Raw genomic sequence first — 10,072 nt, forward strand, 5'->3', positions numbered from 1 at the left:
GCGGGGCTCATGGGAAGGTAGGAGGTGCCGCCGTCAGCGAGGCCTAGGATCCCGGAGCTCTCAGGGAGTCGCTCAGTGAAAGGCTCCACTGCAAACGCGCTGACGCTGAGGGGCGGGGCCCGGGCATCTGTTTTTCAGTAGCTTCCCAGGTGCTGCAGATGCTCAGTCACGTTTGACAACCAAGGCTCTTTCCAGCCCTCCCGTCCTCTGGTCCGCCTCTCGGCTTCCTTCTGGTCCCAGCGACTTCCAGTTCCCGCAACAAGGGGAGCGGGGGGCGGGGAGAGAGGGCGCCGCCGAGGCCCGCCGGGCCTGCCCGGGTCCCGGCCTCTCGCCCGCCGCCCCGCCGCCCCTGCCGGGCGCCAGCCGGCGGGTTACATAACGGGACCTGCGGGACGCTCTCGCGAGGCTTCCACCGCCTTCTCCTCGCTCCACGTCAGAGGGAACCGGGCGGAGCGGCCAACATGGCGGAACGCAGGCGACACAAGAAGCGGATTCAGGTAGCCAAGTCCAGTCCGGGGGTAGGGGCTTCGGGGCGCTCAGAAGTGGAGGAAGCGGGGAAAGCCCCCTGAAAGGGCGAGCGAAACCGACGGCGAGGTGGGGAGGGGCTGCGCCGCGCGGCCGCCGGGTGCGGGCTGCGTCGTGCTGAGGGGCCTGAGGGAGGGCGGTGTTGGCGGCGGCGGAGTCTGTGGCTGAGGCGCCGGGACCGCGGCGGAAGGCAGGAGGCGCCGCGCTGGGGATCGGCCGCCCGGGGTTCCGGTGGCCGCCTCGGCCCGGCCCGCGCTGGGTGGGGGTGGTCTGCCTCCTGCCGGCGCTGACACCGGCCCTCCCCGGGCTTCCCGACCCCATCCTCCCGCCTTAGCCTCTCGAAATGAAGGCCACGGCGATTAGTGGAGGAGGAGGAGGCTGACCGAAAGCAGCCAGCTCTTTGTGCGCCAACAGAAGGACCGTGGAAGGGGGAGCGATCTGTGTGTGGTCAGCCGCCCCGGGGGCCCAGGCGGCGATCTGCTCGAACCAGATGTTCAGTGGCGTTTACCATCCTTTCTCCTCAACGTTACGAGGTTAATGGTCCAAGTGAAGCTCCCCGGCTTTCTTGGGGCGACACAATGTAAACAAACACATCCGCGCTGGCCCTGGAACGAGCTGGTCGCGCCCAGAAACCTTTCACAGTGTGTCATCCTCGTAACCTACATTACACCCTTCCCTCATTCCACATGCGTGTCGCCTGTGCAGGGCATCCCTGCGGCCCCTCCCCTGTCGTTCTGGCTCTTGACCCAAGAGAATTAAATATGTGGAACACGGTAGACTCAGGATGCCCGTTGTCTCAGCAGCTCATGTGCCTAGAAACCTCGATGTGTCATCATAAATTGATAGCATGTTGTACATTGTTACTGTACTAATCACACATTGTTACACTCATTGTCTGTCTGTTCCTTACCGTTTCTTTGTTCAGAAGGACTTTTTCTGTCTATTGTTTTATTCTTCCATTAAAAAAAAACAAAAAACCCTATCACTTAATTGGCTTACACCACAGGTGATTGAAGTTAAAATTCTGCAAACTTTGAAGCACTAGACAAAAGATGCCTAGCGATCAGTAAATTTGGAATTTTGGAGTTGGACAGAAAATAAAAAAGTAGGGTAGGAAGGGGATCATAAAGAGACCAATTCCCCTGAATTCAGACAGGTCATAAAACCAAGGCTTTAGGTTATTATGGAAGAAATTTATAATTATAGTATTCCTAGTCTTTCAAAATTTAGTATCATTGTTTAAATATGACTGTAGAAGACTTTTATTAGAATTTGTATTGAATTTGTCAAATTTGTACTTACTGGACTCCTTATATTTATACATTACATTTTATGTCCTTTAATAAACAATTTTTACAATTTCAGCAGTTATTTAATATTGTTGTGAGGCGATCCTAATTCACTTTTTAAATAGCTACTTTATTTCAACTGTGATTTTATATTAAATAGGAAAGTAGATTTAGAAGCTTTATAGTCGTAGTGGTTGGGAGCTAAAACTTGAGCCAGACTGTACCTGTTTATACCCATGTCACTAATTGTTAGCTGTGTAACTTTGGGCAAGTTACTTAACTTTTTACCTCAATTTCCAAATCTGTAAAAAGGAATATTTACCTTAAAAAAAAAAAAAGGAACCTCATAGGGTTGTAAGGTTGTTGTGAAAACATACATTAAAAGAATGCTTAATGTATTGCATACCTCCTTCCTTTTCTCTCCTCTCCAAGGGTGAAGGATTTAGGATGGTTTGTTTTGTTTTTTTTAAGCAATCTGATATGCCAAAGAAAGATTTACACATATGTATTCAGTAAATAAACCATTAGGTTGTGAGTTCCATAAAATATAGCTATTTACTTACTATTGTTTATCTAAAGATCACATAGGTATATGAGGATCTGATTGTTAAAAATCAGCTTAGCATATGCTAAATCAAACTGACATTTCCCATCCCCAAGTTTTCTATTTACATAGCTGTGCTAAAATACTGTGAAGATCTTGGGAGTGCTACTTGGAGTACTACTGTGCAATTAATTTGTCTTAACAAATTAATAAAAATATACAATATCTTATAAAATTCCTTGATTCACTCCGCCGCCCACCAGAGACTCAGAAACTGTATAATATTGGCATCACTTTAGACAAAAAGATCAAATATAATGACAAAGTCCAGTTTAAATTACAAAAAAGATTCTATTGTAAGACTTTTGGGCAAAAGTTCTGTAATATCAACTGAGTTTCCTGTTGTTTGTTATTTGATGTTTCCTGTTCAGAAAAGATTTTTATGTTTAGTAGATTTAGTGAACTTCAATTGTAATTTGTACATTGGGGGAAATGATTGCTACAGACAAGTTCAGGGTATTAAAAAAGTAGCTAATTCATTTGCTTTTTCTAGTGTAGCATGCTTTCAGAGATTCTGATATCCCATCAAAGTTGGAAGCAAGAGGACTGACTGTTTTGTCATGTTTCCTTCTTGGAATCACTTTACTGGTCACTGAAAAACAGAAGTGAGCTACATGTTCATTGACATTTTATTGGGAACTTTTAATGATTGAGATTCTGAAATGAGAGTGATCTCAATCTAAATTAATGAAACATTTGAAAATAAATAATTTTAAGTTATTTAAGAAAGCAATTAGGTAAGTTTCTAAGAACATATAGTAAGTGCTTATAAGCTAACAAAGTGCTGCTTACTAGAAAGGTTGATTTAGAATCCTAGTATGAAATTTAAGAGTTGAAAAGGATTTTCAAATAGCAGGATTTGTTTGGAATCCTTTTGCACAAATGCATTTCTTATAGAAAAGCAGAGTGGTGGGCCCAAAGCCCTATCACTTCAGCACCCCACTACTACCATCATCCCCACACTCCATCATCCTTTAAGCTATTATACTTTTAGGACCTTGATAAAAAGAACTACTAGGTATAAAACTTATTGCACGAAACACCCTCATTTTACAGATAAACAGGTTTAGTGAAGTTACATGACGACCCAGGGTCACTCATCAAGATAGTAAAACCAGATTTAGATCGTCTTTTCATTCCAAGTTGAATGTTCTTTCCACCTCACCATTGAAAAAATAAAAATAAATTGTTCTGAAATATTTTAATCATGAAATTTTTATAATAAATTTTATAATATAAAGACTTAACATGACTTGTCCCTGCTAAAGAGAGAATCATCCATTTAGTGTTCTGCTTATGTAAAGTATCTAATTGAGTTTTTGGGACATTAAATGGCTTACTAATTCTTAGAACTTTTATAACCTGCATCTCAGTTAATTTTGTTGCACCCATCTCTGTCCTCTGGGCAGTTAAATCCTGACATCATGCATGGGTCTATATGCTTAATTTCAAAAAAGGAAAGAAAAGAGAAGGTTTAGCATTATACAATCTGACTGTCTGGGACCTTCTGAAGAAAAGAAAAGGAACGCAGGAAGCCAGTCCTAAGTGAAAACTCCCCCCAGGGGTTTAATGGAGGGCTTAAACAATAGTGCAGCAAGGAGGTGTTACTGAAGGACACTGTCAGAGTTAAGACATAGATTTGTAGAACTTTATTAGTGATGTGCTGTGTGACTTTAAGCAAATAATTTACCTGACGTCTGCACCAGCTTTCATATTTTATTGTTAACCTATTTGCATTTTCACAAATATTTTATACTGGTTGTATGAAGATACAAATTCAGTTTGTGAACTAATCTTTTTTTTTTTTTTGCTCAATTTACTCGACAAATCAACTAAGCATATTTCTATTGAATATAGCAATTTAAAAAATTCTTATAAATCAAAAATCCTGTAAGATTGAATGAAGCCTATGGCTTACTGACTCAATCTCATCCTTTTTTTTCTCAAAAAGCACTGACTAAAATAATACATAGTTAGAAATTGTGATTCCTATTTCATGTAGTATTTGAGTGTTGATGTATTCTAAAGTAAAAATAGTATTTGTTAAATAATTTAAAAAGAGTGTTCTAACCAAACTTTCAATTTATATAATTTTGGATTGTGAGTTGCTGCAGCCGGCATCTTGGTATTTGGTTTTAAAGATGGCAGTTCAGCCTCAAAACATTGGTTCTTTGCTCCCTCATTCTAAGACAGTTGAGCTCATGTATTGAGCTATATAAAGTTTTCTTCATTTGAGGGTTGATGAGCTGGTTTCTCTTTTATTAGTGGGTCATGCTATTCCCAAAAGGCCTTCACTTTTTGTTAGAAGGTTTCCAGAAAAGTTATGAAAATATTATGAAGATTTGTTCACATCAAAAGGAAGAAAAGAGGGGAGGTGCTACAGTCTAATGTATAAACAGGAAGAGAGGAAGACTGTTTTATTCTCTTCAGGCTGCAGCAGGGGAGCAGTGAGAGTGAAGACTGGGGTGGGATCTTCCCATGGTCATGTTCTCTTGGTAGTCTTGTATAGCAAGCTTTCGGGCTTTAGAGCCCCAGCAGATGGCACAAATTCTGTAGTTTTTGTTAAAGATAGCCTACAATATGTGTAACTTATTATATGTGTGGTATAATGAACATTTGTTTCAAATATTCCACAAAGGAAAATAAAAACTTTTTAAAGTTCAAATACTTTAAAGGTATCAGCTCTGTTATACCAATATCTTGATAAAATTCACTGCTTTTCTAGTCACAATTTCAAGGGAAGATAACTGATACTTTAAGAAAGTATCAGTGGATAAGTAACTCTGTATCTAGTTGGGAGAGATTATCCAAGTTTTGTCCATGTTTTCTGGGTCTCTTCTGTTCATTGTTACTTAGTAGCGCCTTTACCAAGGAGGGGAGAGGAATGGAAATAGAATTACAGTTGACTCTTGAACAACATGGGTTTGAACTGTGCAGGTCCATTTATACACAAATTATTTTCAGTAAACATACAGTTTGTCCTTGGTATCCCCAGGTGTTGCATCTGCGGATTCAACCAGTGGATCCATGGTTTTGACTGCATTGATCCATACCATTTTATACAAGGGACTTGAGCGTTTTAGGATTTTGGTATCTGTTAGGGACCCTGGAACCAATTCCCTGTGGATACTGAGGAACAGCTGTAGTTAAGTTTTGGGGGAATCAAAAGTTATGTACAGATTTTTGGCTGTACAGGGACTCAGTGCCCCTAACCCGCATTGTTCAAGGATCAGTGCTACTTGCATCTATTTTGCAGTGTGGAAATGAGTTTGGTGAACTTCAAGTTAATTGTTAAAATTGATTTTAAAATGTTATGGGTTTACTTAGTATCAGATTCCCTATTGTATAATAATAGAATGGACTTTTCAGTTTCTTGTGTATCCTAATAACCAGATTTTACATGTGGTGCCTCTTTCAACAATCAGATTAATGGCATTTATGCCTGTGTCCAGTAAACGGTTTGAGTGTTAGCATGAGTGTAGACTTGTTATGCCTAAAGTTGATATGATTGTTTTTTTCCCAGAATCACCTTCCTCCCAAACTTCTGTTATTGAAAAGCTACCCTTTCAGTTGATCAAATTAGAGATCTGACATCTTTTACTCAGCCATTTCATTCATCCTTTATCATTGAGTCCTATCTGTTCTACATTTGAAATGTTTCAAATATCCACAATCCTTCCCATTCCCAGTATCACATCTCATCTTACTTGAATATTAACTAGTTCCCCTCCCTTGTGCATTTTTTTCCAATTCATTCTATACACAGGCACTAAAACAATGTGTCTAAGTCATTTTTTCTAATTAAGTCCTTCTATTCAAAACCTACTAATGGTCTTTCTGCTATTTATAGGGTAAAGCTGAAATTTCTCAGACTGCCTTGAAGACTCTTTAGCCCTATTCTACTTACACATACTTAGCCTTACAATGCTTCCTAACTTGTTTCTACTAGCACCAAATTTTGTGCTCATTCTCAGCTCCAATGTTTATGCTATCCGTTGAATTTACCCCAAACTTGTTCAGCTTTCAAAATCCAGCTCCCCCTTCTAATAGCTCTTTTATAGTTATTCTCACCTACATTAATAATCCTACGCCTTTGTGTAGTCCTAAAGTATTTTTTCTGCCACTCATTTTGGAAAATAACAATTGCCATTTTGGATAGTTGTAACAATGTATAGGTATCATGCCTTAAACATTTTTGTTATTAACTGTAGCGCCCACAGATGTTATACTGATCTGATAATAATTAAGTTCACGAACTTGCCACTGTGCACTTGTACAGTGTGTTTGTACAATGGCAGCACTGTTCGTTTGTACAGTGGCAGCTCGGTAAGGTTTTATAACCTTGGTATATCAGTGTCTCACAGCTGTGTTTGTGTCGATGTGTGGTGGTGTCTTGCTGAGTGGTATTCATTATTGTTGTTGAGTGTTTTTGTATGTTGTCGTGAGAATGTCTGAACTTGAATTAGAGCAACAAACAAACATTACATTTCTTGTTAAACTTGGTAAGAGTGGAAGTGAAATCAGGGACATGTTAGTCCAAGGTTATGGGGATAATGCCATTGAAGAAAACGGCAGTGTACAAATGGATGAAATCTCATCCGAAGGGAGAGACTGCGTCACGGATGAAGAGAGGTCAGGGCATCCAGTAACGAGCAGAACTGATGAAAACATTGCAAAAATTCATCAAATTGTGCATCAAAATCATCAGCTGACTATGAGAAGCATAGCAGACCAAGTAAACATCAATAGAGAAACAGGAAAACCTTAACTGAAAATCTTGGCATGAGAAAGGTGTGTGCAAAGATGGTCCTGGAGGAGCTCACCGATGGACAAAAGCAAAGGAGAGTCAAAGTTTGCCAAGACCTTTTGGAGAGGCAAGCCGATGTTTTGGGCCTTTTATCACTTGATGAAACATGGGTGTACCTATATGACCCTGAAACAAAGCTTCAAAGTGCACAATGGAAGTCAGCCAATTCACAACCAAAAAAGTTCCGTCAGTCCAAATCAAGAGTCAAAACAATGTTGCTAACCTTTTTTGATACCAGAGGGATTATTCTTTATGCATTTGTACCAACTGGACAAATAGTTAACCAAGATTACTATTTGGCAGTGCTGAAAAGGCTGCGTGAAAAAGACGAAAACGACCTGAACTTTTTTTTCACCAACAACTCACGGCTCTTGCATCACGACAATGCACCAGCTCACATGGCACTGTCAGTGAGGGAGTTTTTAGCCAGTAAACAAATAACTGTATTGGAACACTCTCCTTATTCACCTGATCTGGCCCCCAGTGACTTCTTTCTTTATCCGAAGATAAAGGAAATATTGAGAGGAAGATATTTTGATGACATTCAGGACATCAAGGGTAATATGACGACATCTCTGATGACCATTCCAGAAAGAGTCCAGAATTGCTTTGAAGGGTGGACTGGGTGCTGGTGTCAGTGCATAGCTTTCCAAGGGGAGTACTTCAAAGGTGACTGTAGTGATATTCAGCAATGAGGTGTGTAGCACTTTTTCTAGGATAAACTTTATTGTCAGACCTTGTATACTCTCAGTTGGGTACTGGAAGTAGAGGAGTTGGGAAAGGCAAGGGAAAAAACATGAGAAGTAGCTGCCAGGTGACTCAACAACGAAAGCACAGGCTTTTATTTCATCTAACAAATTACTCCTTTTCAGGATAAAATTAAAGCTGAAAACTTGGTTTGTTAATTGTTTCTTAGTTTCATCAAACATAGCTAAATTTAGTCTTATATGAAATTTGTGGGAAAAAAGACAGATGATTTAGGTAGTTTATTTTTTCTATTTTGTGTTAGAATATCTTGCCTGAAATATAACTGTCTTTAGCATTAATTGTTCTCTGCATCCTAGATTCTTGGCGGGTAATTCTTTACTATTATTCAGCTCTTTATTCATTTAAGAAGCAGACCTTCCTGAAATCAGTCACATTTAGATCATATATTGCTGGAAATATTTTGTGCTCTATGTATCATTCTTAAACATGTAATTAAAGATAGTACTTTTGTTTCAATAACTTACAGCAATAAGACAACTTCTAAAAGTAGATATTATATATAAGATACATCCAAACATAGACTGCCTTTGTTTTCTTTGGTATATGTTTGGGGAGAATAAGTACACAGGAGGAATTGTCAAATTAAAGAAGTAGGTCAGAATGTAAGGAATAAAAGGAATATGGGGAAAGATAAACAATGAAGAAAATAATAGAAAATTTGGAGAAAGAAATGGAAGGAAAGGATTAAAGCAGACTTTTCAAAACTCTTTGTGTACTTCCATAAACAGTTCTTCAAATAAGATTGTAATTTACCTGTCTATTGCATTTTTGCTTTACCCCTACAAGGGAAGAAAAGAAGAAAGACAAGGTGAGAAAGGAGTCCCAGACAGGATCTGGGATTTGCAACCACGACGGGAAGGGAAGGGAATACAAATTTTCAGTGTCTCAGAACTCAGATAGTTCTTATGGCTACCACACTGGACAGCTATCTTCGGTTAATTTGAGAAATGCTCCTACGATCTGTTGTCCATTGTTCAGGGTACATAGTTTGGGCTGTTATTTAACATTTCTTTATGGCACCTGTTTCTACTTACTTTGACATTTGGGTACTCACTATTAGCAACCACTTAATCTTTTTAAATTATTGCTTTGTGTCTTATAAAAAGAGACCAGGCAAGAGTGAAGGTGAACTAGTACAATGTAGCTACCATACTGGAAAAACAACTCAAAATAAATGCCTTGCCGATGAGGCCAAGAGGCAGACAGGGTTTGGCTCTATCACCTTGCATTTGAAAAACATTTAATTTAAAAAATCTCCACCCTGTCTTTTGTATACATTCCCAGGTCTCCTCCAGAGAAAGCTTGAAAGAAACGCCTATACTCCACTTAAAAAGATTTGCAGAACAGAACTGTAAATTATTCTTCAGTGCATGAATTTCTCAAATAAATGATTACATTAAATTAATATTCTTACTTTGCAGGAAGTTGGTGAGCCATCTAAAGAAGAGAAGGCTGTAGCCAAGTACCTTCGATTCAACTGTCCAACAAAGTCCACCAATATGATGGGTCACCGGGTTGATTATTTTATTGGTAGGATTACATCAGGAAATTATATTGGTGTACATATGAAGATAAATTTGGGATATGTAGATGTTTTAAAAGTGCTTTCCAAGTGTGATTGGTGAAGCTGGGTGATGAGCATATGGCAATTATCCTATTCTGTCCTTTTGTGACTGAAACCATCAATAATAAAAAGATAAAAGAAAGTGCTTTATAATAACATTTGTTGGAAAATTTTAAAACATGGCTTATTTTCAGTATTAATACTACCTTTTTTTCAGATAGAATATGTACTTAAAGATAATCTTTTTGTAAAACTGGAATAGAATTCAGTATGAAACAAGTCTGTTGGAATTAATTTAGGAGCTTTAGATGGTCACATAATCCAAAAGCCCTCATTATAAGCTAATGTCATCTATAATATAGGCCTATAACTTATCAATAGTGGTTGAATTTGCCTGTCTGATCCAATAAGATTGAATTGCCATTATAGAGAAGAAATTCTTTTATCTTTCTTTAGTGTTATGATTAATGATTTTGATAGTCATTAAAAGTTTAGAAAAATTGACATGCTATTCA

At 39.0% G+C, this 10,072-nt stretch overlaps 1 protein-coding gene across 1 annotated transcript in view; it reads left to right on the forward strand.

Annotated features, from left to right (window-relative positions):
• The first annotated feature begins 328 nt into the window (after positions 1–328).
• Positions 329–10,072, forward strand: part of SEC62 (SEC62 preprotein translocation factor) — a 33,934-nt gene continuing 24,190 nt past the window's right edge. The window contains exons 1-2 of the mRNA XM_019643917.1: positions 329–497; positions 9,415–9,523. Coding sequence (XP_019499462.1) covers positions 462–497; positions 9,415–9,523 — 145 coding nt within the window. The 5' untranslated portion in view covers positions 329–461. The remainder of the gene's footprint in view (positions 498–9,414; positions 9,524–10,072) is intronic.

This window comes from Hipposideros armiger, unplaced genomic scaffold (assembly GCF_001890085.2).
Source record: "Hipposideros armiger isolate ML-2016 unplaced genomic scaffold, ASM189008v1 scaffold_83, whole genome shotgun sequence".
Classification (NCBI taxonomy): domain Eukaryota; kingdom Metazoa; phylum Chordata; class Mammalia; order Chiroptera; family Hipposideridae; genus Hipposideros; species Hipposideros armiger.